This window comes from Eublepharis macularius, chromosome 7 (genome assembly GCF_028583425.1).
Source record: "Eublepharis macularius isolate TG4126 chromosome 7, MPM_Emac_v1.0, whole genome shotgun sequence".
NCBI lineage: Eukaryota > Metazoa > Chordata > Lepidosauria > Squamata > Eublepharidae > Eublepharis > Eublepharis macularius.
Window position 1 is genome coordinate 46,557,001 of NC_072796.1, and position 14,665 is coordinate 46,571,665.

At 44.6% G+C, this 14,665-nt stretch overlaps 1 protein-coding gene across 1 annotated transcript in view; it reads right to left on the reverse strand.

Annotated features, from left to right (window-relative positions):
- MBOAT1 (membrane bound O-acyltransferase domain containing 1) overlaps nucleotides 1-10,827 on the reverse strand; it is a 39,048-nt gene extending 28,221 nt beyond the window's left edge. Inside the window, exon 1 of the mRNA XM_054984986.1 lies at nucleotides 10,621-10,827. Coding sequence (XP_054840961.1) covers nucleotides 10,621-10,710 — 90 coding nt within the window. The 5' untranslated portion in view covers nucleotides 10,711-10,827. The remainder of the gene's footprint in view (nucleotides 1-10,620) is intronic.
- Nucleotides 10,828-14,665: the final 3,838 nt, after the last annotated feature.

Sequence of the window (14,665 nt, forward strand, 5' to 3'; positions counted from 1 at the left end):
ACATCTCAAGCATTAATAGAGCCTGCATTCTACCAACTTGTCATTTTACACATGATAGTTACACATGTAACTGCAGACTATCAGAACTGATCAAATGATTTGCAATGCATCATATCTGAAGACAGAAAATGTAAGATGTTACAAAGATTTCCACAAGTAGCAAAGGAAAAGTTAGTATACGGCCTTTGGGAGGAGTCTATCTACCTCTCCAGGAACAAAGGAAGTTGAGAGCAAAACCTCTGTCCTTCTAGTACAGAATTCCTCCTCAGTTCTGTATGCTAGCCTTGTTTGTTTCAACAACAGTTATGCCAGTGTTGTCAAGAATTTGATACATAGCAACCAAAGCAAACAGGAAACAATCCGTAGCAAAACTACCGAGTCTGAAAGAATAATTTAAATGAGAGGTTAAAGGGGGAGAAGTGGAAAATTCAACAACCCTATAATTTATTTTCTGAAAATGATGGGACATAAAAAAATTGTTTCCATGCTTATTAACTGATTTTGCCATTAAGAATAGCCAAATCTTTGATTCAACAACAATTTGGTAAATCTGATTTATGATACCCCACAAACTTAAAGTTGATACAGCATGGGTCTTCGGTCTTTAAAGACCTGAAACCCACCATTACCTCCCAAGCAGTGCCATGGAACCCACTAAGCTGCAAGCATGAGAGAGGAAGCCGTTTCAGGGAGTCACATGACAGGAAGAGGAAAAACTAGAGTTAAGACTTCACATGGAGCTCCATGCTGCAAAGCAAACACATGAGGAAAACTGGTAGCTGAATGGCAAGGGAGTGGGGGAAAGCTGGAGGAAGAGACATGAAGGAAAGGAGCGCTTTTGTGGGGAGGGGAGCTCTGAACCTGCCTGTGCTAAAAAAAAGAAAAAACCTCTTCATCCTGAACATCCTTGCCTTGGTGTCCTGCTGCTCCTCTCTGCATGTCTGCAAAGAGAGGCTCTTCGGTGTGCTCCCCTTGCTTCCTATACAAGCTCAACAGCGGCAGGCCTTTGCAAAAAATGGCAGCTCGGTGGGCCTCATGACCTAATTCATTAGTGCTCTGTGACCTCCCTAAGAATTCCCAAACCATGGATTGAAGACTACTACAATAAAGCCCTGTTTAGACAATATTTCTGGCTATGACTGTGCTCAGGGGGTGGGGTCTGGAGCTCAGATGCTCTTCTCCTTTCTCCAGTGCTGGGAATGTATGAGAAAGTGCTAAGTGCATTAGAACCACCCTTTAGAGAGTAACGTGAAGGCATGGGCTCAGTACAGCCTGCATGCCATCAAGCTGCCATCATTTGCTGTGTCGTAATTATGAAACTCCCCAGGGAAGGCAAAAAGGAGACCACAGTGTACACATTTGTGGGCAATCGTGTGATGGTTGAAACTGCTAGACTGGGCAGACCTTGATCTATTCCAGAAAGGTATTACTTAAGAGTCTTAAATAAAAGTGCATTCACCGAATCATTAACATGGATGAAGTTACTCCTCTTACTTTAAAATATGCTGACAGACCATAAGGATTTGATTAACAAAAAGAGGAGACCATGTAAGACGGAAGCCCACCCTTCTCTTACAGTGCGATCCTAAGAAGAGTTACTCTAGTCTAAGTCCATTGAAATCAATGAGTTTAGACTGGAGTAACTCTTCTTAGGATTGCACTGTTAATATCTGATCCTCAGGACTACTTGGCTTTGGCATTCATCTATCAAAACTTTCTACCAGGATTCCTTCCTGGTAGAAATGTACTATTTTTAAAAAAGTATATGCTGCCACAAGTTAAGAACATAAGGAGAACCCTCCTGGATCAGACCAGTGGCCCATCTAGTCCAGCTTCCTGTATCACAAAGTGGCCAGCCAGTTGCTATGGTGGGCCAAAAACAGGGAAGGCTGAACCCTTCCCTTGAAGTTGCCTCTTGGTACTGGTATTCAGAGGTTCAATGACTCTGAAAGTGGAAGTCCCGTTTAGTCACCATGGCTAGTAGCTTCTGATAGGCCTAGCCTCCATGACTCTGTCTTACCCCCTTTTAAAGCTGTCTATGCCTGTGGCCATCACTACATTCTCTGGCAGTGAATTCCACATCTTAACCACTCGTGTAAAGAAGTATTTCTTTCTGTGCACCCTCCCTACCCCAAGTATAATTTTATAAAACTCTGCCATCCCCCCGCCCCCTGCTTTAGCCATCTAAACAGGGTGTTTTGTTGTGGGGATAATAATGGCATGCTTTGTAAACCGCTCTGAGTGGGCATTAAGTTGTCCTGAAAAGCGGTATATAAATCAAATATTGTTATCTCTTTTCTAAACTGAAAAGTCCTGGACTCTTCAGCCATTCTTCACAGGAAAGGTGGTCCAACGCCCTAATCATCTTGGGTCCCTCTTCTGTACTTTCTCCAGCTCTACAATGTCCTCCTGGAGATACAGTCATCAGAACCTCACACAGTATTCCAAAGTTCCTGTGATTAAAAATTATCAAATTTTTAAAAATTCAAAATAAAACACCAAATGTACCTGTAAAACCCACTAAAATCAATAAAACAGAGCAAGAAGTACTCCAGGGGGTAGGGAGTATGGAATGGGGAGAAAAACACCATAATCACTTCCAAGTTAAGTCAACACATCAGGCAAATGTAGACTTGCCATTCCCCCGCCAGGGTCGAGTATCCCCTGCTCCCACCTCCCCTCCGCCCTCACTTACCTGGCCAGCAGGGGAGCATGCCCCCCCGGCAGTGCAGCGCCCCCCCCCCCAGGTGGCATGGCACACTCCTGCGCCCTGCAGCAGGTCTGTTTCGGGCTGAATCAGGCACTGCGGGGGGGGGGTGGGGTGATTCAGCCCTTTGGTGAGCATGGGAGCACTCCCAGGCTGCCCTTTGACCTATGCCATCACGCCAGCCGGGAGTGTGCACACTGCACGCACCCACAAAGTGAAAGAGAGGAGGTAAGAGCCAGTGTCCCAGTCTCTCGCCGGGAGAGTGAAAGGGCCTGGCAACCCTAGGCAAATGCCTATTTAACCTTGTGCCTGAAAATAAGAAGATCAGCCTGCAAATAGATAGGTGAGAAGCACAGACTTCATGGATGTGGTCTGGAACTGACTTGCTTCACAGTAAACGACTGAGATAATTCACTAAATGAACACCTTTTTCATGAGCATGTGAAAAGGCAACACCTTTAGGCAAACATTGTTAAGAAGCCTACAAGTTAACATGTTTGCATTCTGTTATGTTGATACAGTGCATGGCCTATTTCAACTCTTACTAGACACCAGGGTGCAGGTGCCCAGCCCTGGAACGGTATATACTCCTTCAAGGAAATCTGAAAAAAAAAACTAACATTTGGCATACTCTGGAATATTCCAAAGGAAAAAACATTTGTCCTTCAAAAGCAAGTTAAAAGGTCTGCACAATAGTCATGCAGCAGAGGTGATGAAACCAGGAAGCAAGCAGGGGAAGAACGCTGGGAAAAGGTTAAGAGGGATCAACACAGGCTACTGAAAATGTTTCTTTTCCTATGGACTCTTCCAAAATTGTATATGAAACACTGTAAGTAAAAAAAAAAATCCCATTTATTTTGGTTATCTTTCAGAAACTCATGGTTTTTTTTTACTCCTGACCTTCTGTTTTGTTTTGCTACAATGGACTAACATGGCTACCCTACTGGATTTTTCATTTCCACAATCCTAAATACAGTATGCTGTATTCAAACTTCCAAACTAACTCATACTTTCTATGCATTTCACTCCTTCAGCATCTTTCTTTTTGTGTAAACAGAATGAACCAGGAATCATATGCAACATCTTAGCAGCCTAGAAAGAAAAGCATTATCATATTCCCGGTTCGGGGCAGCTGGTTTCTCAAAACAAGCACAGGCAACTACGGCTTCACTTTGCTATATGCTCCACGCTGCACCTTGTTTTCACAAGCCAACTCCTTTGTCCTCATCAGTAACGTGAGTGAAACAACATCATTCAGAGCTACAAGGTCAAATGAGATAAAGCCTTATCAGACTAACTACTAGTAGTAATAAAAAAAACGTTTGGCACGAAAAAAGAAGTAAAAACCAGTTTTTCAACCATGGTTGGCAACACGTTTAGAACGCTGGTTCTCAAATACTATAGCAGCAAGCATCTTTAAAAACGAAACACAAGACTCTCCAAACATAAAAAGGCAAAACAAAAATGACATGGCTGGTTGAACTTTTGCCTCATTTTGAAAGCCAGGTCAATGAAGCTCTTTCCTTTCAGGAGCCCCAAGAATAAAAAGAATAAAATCCCTTGTGTGAGGAAATAGTGAAGAGCTCATTCTAGTGACAAGTTCTAGGGACAGCACTTATTAGTTGCATTGGTTCCCTATGGAGGACTGAGCATCGAATCCTTATGTCATTTTGCAGTAATTGCTTTACTTACAGCTATACAAGTACACCAAATATGGAGGTAAAGGGCAGAAGGCCCACTACCACATAACTGAAAGATTTATTTCAGAGTGCTATACATGCCAATTCAAACCCCAGCCAATAACCTCACACAGAATCAAGACACCAAAACAGTGATCTATAAAGAAAAATGAGTTTTTTATTGTCTCTTTCTGGATCATATGCATAAAGACCAATTACATCAGGGGATGTTATATACCCTTAGTGCTAGTTGTTCACAGAATAAAAGATCAAAAAGGTTAACACAAACACCTATTCAGAATAATGCAAAATGATGCATTTCCCAGAGTGCATAGCACCTGACAAGCTTGAGTGACATATGAATTATACAAGGATCTGAAAAGCTGGAGCCATATTTCTGTTACATACCTCTGGGAAGAAGCTCATTCAAGGTTAAATTTTAATCATAACAACCGAAAAGAGAAAATGTTTATACTTTGCTCAGTGACCCTTCATACCTACTCGAGACCTAGCTGACCTGCAGGATATCTCAGGAAGAATTGTAACACTAGAACAAGGCTACCTTAATATTTGTGTGCTTTTAGCTGGGATGTATGCCCACAACAAGATTTTTTTTAAAAGGTCTAAAAAATCCTTTGACAGTAACATATGCTCCAAGATCCTACACTCTCAAATTGCTTCTGCTAGCTTACAGCAAAGCTTGTATCTTTCTCTGTTCCAAACTCAATGTTGCTGCTCCTTCACTTAGAGTCTTCGGAACCCATCCACGGCTGGGAAGGGTTAGTGCTACCTGACCTTTGGTGTAGAGATTAAGAGCAGCAGGACTCTAATTTGGAGAACCGGGTTTGATTCCACTCCTCTGCCAAACCAGATGGATTACCTTGGGTCAGTCACAGGTCTCTCAGCCCCATCCACCTCACAGGGTGATTGTCATAAGGATAATAATAACATACTTTGGAAACTGCTCTGAGTATGGCATTAAGTTGTTTTGAAGGGTGGTATATAAATCAAATGTTATTATTATTGTCTGATGGAACCATCAAGGAATCATCTTCTAACAGTTAACCCCCAAGAGGGGATATCTGTGGCTGTTATGGAATATTAATTTTCTTTAACCATATCCCCTTTCTCAAGTCCCCTTAGGTCAATTCCATTCACCCTGATCAAACCACCTACAACAATAAACGTACTGCAAGACAGAGAGAGGGAGAGGGAAGTTTCCTCTGCAAAGGGATGGAATTTTGTGGTTTCTCCACTACTGGTCCTGACCTGGATAGCCCAAGCAAGCCCAGTCTAATCAGATCTCAGAAGCTATCCAAGGTTAGCCTTGGATGGTAATTGGATGGGAGACCTCCACACGAGACCAGGTTTGCTATGCAGAGTCAGGCAATGGCAAACCACCTCTGTTAGTCCCTTGCTTTGAAAACTCCAGCAGGGGTTGCCATAAGTCAGCTATGACTTGATAGCACTTTCTGCCACCGCCAAGTCATGGTGAGGATAGCACTGCCAACCTTTTCCCAGAGCACAGGGCTGACTGCCCAGTGCCCCCCACCTGCCTCAACCTGAAATTTCAACATTGTCTACCTACTTTCAAGCACATCTTTTCAACTTATTAAAAAAATAAAGCAGATTTTCAGTTGCCAACATCAGCAGAGATACTCCCTTCTAAACCCACTGAAGTAAGTAATAATAATTTCTGAATCTGTGCATTGCAGTTTCAGAAAACAAAAAATATAGAGCCCTGCATTTATCAATATAAAGCTGGCCCTGTAAAGTCATGCAATCTTCAGTGCAAATTTTCTGTATTATCATTAAAGTAAAAGGAGACAATCTATAACACCCCAAGTGTAAACATGTTTACTCAGAAGTAAGTCCCTCTGGATTTAATGGAATTTCCTTTCTAGCAAATAGGCACAAGTGTTCCTAGCACAGGTTTGAGCAGGAGATCATGGTCCACTAGCAGCCTGCCCAGTTTTAGACCACTTCAGACAGGGGTCTGCAAGAGATGGCTGCGGAGCCAAATGTGGCTCTTTAAAGAAGAAAGTGAAAGCTTTAAGTTACGGTATGTTGGAGGGGCAGATGGGATACTAGTATAGCCAGCATGTAAGTGGAACGGCAGGTAAAGAGTTTTAGGGGACTAAAATGCTTCTTAAAGATGTTTTGCAGAAAGGGAACAGGTGGAGGTGAACAGTTGTCAGTAATATCCCATGTACAGGTTTACACCAGTGCACCAAAACAACTGGGCAAGGTGCTCTTCTGTATATTTATTACTTGTTGTGAGGTGGGGCCTTGTGTGTGCCACTTCCGAATAAAGGACTCACAACCAGAATTTGAGCTGCAAAAATATTATGGGTTATTAACCAACTGGTCAATTATCAGTAATGCTAAGGAAATGGACTTTCTTTGATAATCTCTTGCTCTGAATTTTGACATCATCTGGATCTTCCATTATAAAAAGGTTGCTGACTCCTAGTTGCTGACTCCAAACTGAGAGCCAGTTTGGTGTAGCGGTTAAGAGTGGTGGGACTCTTATCTGGAGAACTGAGTTTAATTCCCCACTCCTCCACTTATAGCCAGCTGGGTGACCTTGGGTCAGTCACAGCTCTCCAGAGCTCTCTCAGCCCCACCTACCTCACAGGGTGATTGTTGTGGGGATAATAATAACATACTTTGTAAACCGCTCTGAATGGGCGTTAAGTTGTCCTGAAAAGCAGTATATTAATTGAATGTTGTTGTTGTTAACACAGTGATTACGCAGCTTCTTCAAAGAAGGCTTGGCCAGCATTTGATCCTGCATAGCAATAGTAGGAGAACCCAGCCAGGATCACTCACTACAGAATTGTTATTTAAGAGATCCAGAGTATGGCTTCTTATTTGGTAAATTAAAATTTACCAAACTAGAGATTCTAGATGAACAAAAGTGGACCGTGTGAGTCAATCCATCCTTGGTTTGAACCAGAGTGCCTGTGTTTATTCTGCTTTCAAAACCTACTACAATAGACCTTTGCTGCTCAGTTTATCTCGCAACACTATCTGAACAACGTAACCTGTTTCTTCAGTTGGTACAGCAAATATCACAAACTTCCTCGTTGCTGAGGAAGTGCAGAAAACAGAAGCAGGTGCACGCCATGGCTGCTCAAAAGGAAGTAATAATATCCTTGCAGTCTCTGAGAAGATGAGCCTTGAAAATAACCCATTATACCAAGAGGACTATCTATTTCCCCACTGCACCATAAACTCCACCCCTCCACACACAAACTTCAGGACGTCTTTTAATTATAAACCATCATTTTACACACATCCCAGTATATTTACAATGGTGCCTTATAATACAAGCAATACCTTTTTGCACTGAATCTCTCCCACAAATCTGTGACCTTGAACACGCATGAAACTGCCACACTGAATCAGACCCTTGGTCCATCACAGACTGGCAGTGGCTCTCCAGCGTCTCTGGCAGAGGGCTTTCACAACATCTCCTACCAGATTCTTTAACTGGAGATGCCAGGAATTGAACCTGGGACCTTCTGCATGCCAAGCAGCTGCTCTGCCACTGAGCCACAGCCCCTCCCCAATAGATAACAGTTGATTAGTGCAGGGATATATAGTCAAAGTTCTTTCCAATAAATCTGAAAAAACAGTGGTCTCACTTATGTTGACAGTAATAGTGCAAGATCTCATCCCATCCCAGCAATAGCTATATTACTTGTAAGGCACTTCGGGAACATGGCCATTGGTTTTAAGGAGACAGAACATCAGCAAGGCACCCTCACTATACAAAACTTCATTTTAAAAGACTCTAAATAGCCTCTCCGCTTAATTGTCATAGAGTCTCATGGGCATGCATGTCACAAAACAAATCTAGACTGAGGTGGTGAAATACTGGCACTAGGGGAAGCCTGTCTGTATCTTTCAGTGCCTTGGAGAAGTTTTCAGTTGCCTTACCCTGGTGTGGTTTTCAGCTAGATGCAAGCAGTAGTGTACCTCAAGAGTAACATACAGAAATGCTGATCTTATGCCTCAGCCAAACCCACAGGTGCTCCAGTTTCTGTCTAGAAAGAACTGGTTCCAGATTTTGGGTACCCTGGGCAAGATGCTCTCTGGAGGAACTTCCCACTAAGTATGCCACCTCCCCTTTCCCCAGATACATTCACCAATACAGACTCCTCCTCCTACAGATGACAACTTTTTCATGGTCTTTTAATCCCTGTTACAGGGCAATCTTCTAGTTCCTGTGGGAGGAGCATCTGAGGAGTCAGCAGGGTGTGGCGCTCTCATGCTCCTTTTTAGCCCATCAGGGCCAACAGTGAGAACAAAAATGTACTCTGTCATCTGCCCAAATATCTTTCCAACAGCCTCTGTTTGACATCACATTTTGTGGTTGGAAATTAGCCAGAGAAAGGCAGTGGGGTGTGATTCTCTTGTGTAACAACCATACACCATTGCCTCTAGGCACCTCTCCCAGCAGAAATGGGAAATTGTGCCACAGACCTGTGCGACATTACCAGGGCCTTTTAGGTGGGAGTGGATTGGCCTCCTGTCTCTGCTTAGCAATTTGCCTGGATACAAATCTCATAAATGTGCAAGCGTGCTAACCTTTGACACTGGCTCTGTTTCTAGGAGTACCAGAAACTCTCTGCCACTGTCACAGGTTGCCGTTCAGTCTGGGGCAATTCAATTTGGGCTGAAATCGACACACACTCACCTGTGAGTAATTAGCATTGTACACAATGGTGTTTACATTAACTATTAGCAACATTATAAGATCACAGAATGGGGGTGCAGAGTTTCACTGTATTTATATTGCTTCACATTTCTGTCTTAACTTGAAACCAGCATAAATATTTATAGCAAAACAAGGCAAGGGAAGGACCTTGGGCGCTGCGTCAACAGAAATCATCTCTACAATTCTATGTACAGTTTACTTGGAAGCTGGCTTAATTGATTCAGTAGGATTTAATGCTATGTAAATATACATAGGATCAAGGTCCAAAGTTAGTATTGTTTGGTGACAGTATTTATGAATTGTTTCAAACCTAAATTACCAAAATTAAATCCCAGTTCCACCATATTATACAGAAGCACAATTACATTTTTAATACAAGTATTTTTGGGGATCCTCTTTAGAAAAATAAGTACAACCATCTAATTTATGGCAATATTCCAGAAGGGGCGGAATACTGGGCACCATTTGATTTCTGAAAACAATCTGGTCCAGACCCGTTGCCTGAATGTGAATCAAAGTGCCTCAGTCACACATGGCTTGCTTGAAAGGAAGAGTCAGAACTGGTTCTTCATTGAGAGCCATCACACTGTTTAAGAGTAAAGAGCCATTTATGAATGACAGCCTGGTAAGACCGAGTAAGTTCAATGCAGGTACTCCCAAGCAACTGTCAGAGGAATGGCTGCAGCTGTGACTCCAGGCATACTTACCTGGGAGTGAGCCCCACTGAGCACTGCGGGATCAGCTTCACACTAGGAATGTTTTGGCTTTTGCTAGACATTCCAGCCAAGGAGCCCCACCCCCTCATGAGCAAAGCTGACAACAATCTGGCCATGCCTGGGTAAGGCATGCCCTGCCCTGGGAAATGAGGCTGGTATCACGGGTGGAGTACTGAGAACTTCACATGTGAGGGATAGAGCAGTGCTTTTTTGGTTGTTTTTTTTAAGTGTCAGTACTCATACGTAAGGTTGCCCCGTTTCCCTCTATTTCCCCTTCTGGACTTGGGGTAGACCTGAAAAAAGATGCTGGTAACTCATCACTAAACACAGGGCTGTTCGCTTATGCCTGGCAACAGCTCCACAGGCCCATGGCTTCCTTGCCTCCTCTCCATCGATCCTGGGCTCCCTAGCAATCAAAGCCACAGTCCCCTCACCATCACACTCCTAAGCAGGTCACACAATCCTAAACACACTTACCTGGAAGTCAGCCCTATTGACATCAGGGAGATTTATTTCCGAGTAATCCCGCTTAGGACAGACCTGCTCCTTTGGTGCTTCTTTTTGAAAAACGACACAGTCCAGGCCTCTGAAGAAGAGAGCGCTCTTAACACCCCTTCTCCGAGACACGCGCTCTTCCATGCCCACCATCCATACAATGAAGACTCGCCTCCCCAATTCTACACACTCATTTTCCTTCTCCAAGCGATCGGCCGCCTGGGCTCCGGTCACTGGCCAGCTGCAAGCCCAGAAGCGCCTGTCGCTGCCCTTGGCCGCTGCACCGCTTAACCTCACCTGATCCAGCGGGATGCCCAGCAGCCGGCTAAGCGGGTGCAGGAGAGTGGAGCCCGTGGTCCTGTAGGGCACGCCGGCCGCTTCTGCCATCCTGCATCCCGGCCGGTCGAGCCTCCGCGGTCCAGGCTCAGCCACCCCCTGCCGGGCGAGCACACACCACACGTGCGCCCGGGGCCAATGCAGCAGCTCCCCAGAGCAGGCTCTGCCTCTCGGCCTGGCGCGGATTGGCTGCGGGGCCTCTCGCCTCTCTCTTCCTCGATCGCAGCACAAAACAAGCGTCTTTTCCCCCCGAAGAGGGCCGGCCGGAGCGTGGCGCGCAGGCGGGGCTGGCGCTGCTGGTCCGAACCGCAAGCGAGCGCCTAAAGTTGGCCGAGCTCCGGAGGCCACGCCCGGGCTGCAGCCAGACGGGGAGGTTTGTTTTCGCGAAGCGAGACGCCCGCAAGTCAAGGTGCTCTCCCCGGACGCGGCCTGCCACCTCTTCGCGATTGAGGGTCTAACACTCTGCACATGCTCGAAGGCGCGCTTTCTTACTTTCTCTTCTCTCAGGAGCCCGGGGAGAGTCATTGCTGAGAGGCTCCGAGCGAAAGATTCCTGTGTTTGGAATCCCGCTTAAAGTTCAGCCCTGGCCCCTGAAACTTTTTCTTCGCCGCCAAGCAGCCACTGCGGCTCGTCCGATGCTCCCAGACTGGGCGTGGGGAAAGGGCCGTGCTTCAGCGCCAAGCATTTTTTGAAACGGAAAGCGTTGAATGTTCAAAGGGGTCAAGCGGGCAGGGGGCTGCTTCCCCTTGGCGCGCGGGCGCCCAGTCGGTCCTCTCAAAGGGCGACGGTGCGGCTTAACGTCGACTTTTCCAAGAAACTCATTTTTCAGCCTTGGAATGAATTCCAGCTTCTGCAGCTCGCCTTCAACCGCTTCCTCCAAAGCGACGAGCCCACGCCAGACTAAACGCTCCTCCGGCGTCGTAGCGAGCTGCAATCAAAAAGCGAACGGCGGAGTCACCACTGCTCATTCCCGACAACTTTTCGTTCGCAGAGGCTTTGCTCTAGAACCACCCCGTTGAAAACGAGCCTGGGCGAATGCCGGCTTAGTTTAAACTGGTGTTTCTCTAAGTACTGCTCAGGACCCTAAAGTGGGTTCCTGTTCTCTTGCCAGAAGGGAAGTGAAAGCTGGGAGAGAAGTTTAGGAAGCTGCCTGGCAGTTGGGTTTGTCTCTACAAAATGGCACTCATACAGCCTGTTGCTCAGTAAATGATGTCTAAGTACCATGGGGTGGGAGGTTAGATAGAAACCTGTCCAGAGTTAATTGGCCTGAGTTTCATGTTGGGGAGGGAGAAAGTGGCATGGAGTTTCTTTTAGGTTTGCCAACCTCCAGGTGGTGACTGGAGGTCTCCTGGAATTACAACCGATACCCAGGTCACAGAGATCAGTTCTCCTGGAGAAAATGGCTTTGGGGAGGTGGATTCTATAGTATTATATATTGCTGAAGTCCCTCCCCTCCTTAAACCCCACCCTTCCTGGACTCCTCCCCCCAAATCTCCAGGAATTTCCCAACCTGGTAACCCTAGTTTCTTCATAGGCTGGTCTCCACTTTAAGAACTTTGGGGCCACTTCAAGAGCTTTGGGAAGTGCTGGCGCAACCCCAGAAGGGTCAGCTTTTGTAGGTGGAGAGAATCATTTCAGTTTTGAATCGTCTGCTAACAATGTGTCTTCAGTCTAAACACCCATAGGTTCTGAGTACACAAGTGATATTAAATATTACAGAACTAATTAAATATTACAAATTGTTATTTATTGTATAAGCTCTGAAACAAACACACACACACACCCACGAGTAATTTAGGAATACATGGGGGGAAACAAACGTCGCCTTGATATTCATAGTATAGGTTTCTTTCATGCTACGGACAATAATATATTCAGTGTGCTCAAAACTTAAATTCGCTCATTGGGAAACATTGGAAATGCTCATTTCACTCTCAGTTGACCATCCTTTTGGTAAACAATAAATGGAACCCAGTTCCTTTAAAATTTTGAATTAAGCAATTATGTAATGTTTACAATAATTCTTTTCAAGAGAGGCTTTTTGGTTTGCTTGGTACCTTTATTTCAAGGATCTCAGAACATCTCCATAGAATACTACGGGGGAGCTTTATTTCACAGATCTCCACATTCATTAAGAACATATAAAGCTGATAGTTATCTAAATAGCTTGATACATACGTATGTGGGGTTGCTCAGAAGTTATGCCACTGAATTCAGTTGGACATACTGCAGTGTAAATATGCCTACAGATTGAAACCTACAGATGTGTGAATTCAGGAGACCCTGAAAACATGGAAGGAAGATGCATAAGTCATCGTGCATTTTGAATTGCTGTATAACGTGCAAAGCCACTTTGCCTCTGGAATGCATCCAGGGCTCATTTTGAGGGGGAACGCGCAGGAACGCAGTTCCGGCAGTTCCCCAAAGAAGTCACATGTCAGGTGGCCTCGCCCACCTGACCCTTGGCCATTTTGGGCCCGTTTCAGCCTGAATTGGGGCTGAAATGGCCCGGATCAGGCCTCTGACAGGTGGTGGATCACTCTCCCACTCAGCAGTGGCCTGATCCTGACCATTTTCGGCCCCTTTTAGCCCCTTTTTGCCATTTTGGGCCCAATTTTGGCCCTGAATGGCCAGGATTGGTTTCAAAACAGGGTATAATAACAATGAGGGAATGTGGTCCCAAATACACACTGAACAAAGGAGGAAATTCCTAAGAGACCACTAATACAATAAAGAAGATTGTCTCGGCATAAATAAATACAATTTATAGGTCAAACCAAGTGTGGCAATATTTTGGTCAAAACATCTAATAATATAATATCCTTCCACTACAATTGAGCAATGGTTTGTTCATATCACAACCAGAGCCTGTGGAGAAATCACATTACTAATCAATTATCACAATGTCCCTTTCAGGTAAGTATCAATCATCTGTTGATTTCAATAATTGTTTCATTGATATGTTTTTCTGGTTTTAGGCAGGATTTCCGCTGATATCCAACGATGGGTGAGTATGCTCCAGGAGGAAAAATGTCCAAATCTCCTGGGCAGTTGGCAATATGCTCCAGGAGGAAAAATGTCCAAATTGCCTGGGCAGTTGGCAACGGGTGCGCCAGCTCTTTAGACAGCCCATTTCACAGTTGCTTTTTCAAGCCAAGAATTCTGCTCCATTCTTCCTGGTCTTTTTATGTGAGGCAAAGGTGATTCTCTATGCCATTTTCTCTGATTGATACTTACCTGAAAGGGACATTGTGATAATTTAGTAATGTGATTTCTCCACAGGCTCTGGTTGTGATATGAACAAACCATTGCTCAATTGTAGTGGAAGGATATTATATTATTACATATGTTTTGACCAAAATATTGCCACACTTGGTTTGACCTATAAATTGTATTTATTTATACTGAGACAATCTTCTTTATTGTGTTAGTGGTCTCTTAGGAATTTCCTCCTTTGTTCAGTGTTGGTTTCAAAACAGCCAGGATAGGTGATGTTAGGGGGTGTGGCATATGCACATCAGTTTTGCTAATGACACACTTCCTGTGATGTCAAGGGGTGTGACATATGCTAATAAGTTCCTCCAGCTTTTTTTCTAAGAAATTACTCTTGAATGCATCACTACTGATCTTTGTAAATGAAGGACAGAAGAATGAAAGCTCTGTTATGTGAAAGGGCATTCAAGAATTCTAAAGCACCAGTCCTGAACATACTCATCTGGACATCTCACATTTCTGGAACTTTCTTCTGAGTAAACGAGTAGAGTTTGCACATGGGACCGAGCCCAGCTTGAAATCCAGCATTGTAGAGTACTGTTAAAACATAGTCTGCCTAGCCCCCGAAGCTGAGTACACTCTCTAAGAAGTAGCTAAATTCCTAAGTAGATCTGTAGCATTGCCTTTCCATTATGGAGGTGGGGGATGGAGGGGAGGGGAGTGTGTAAGGCAACATTTGGGAACGACAAAGGGTGCTTGTGGTTTTCTGTGGACCATTTATGAACAGGTTGAA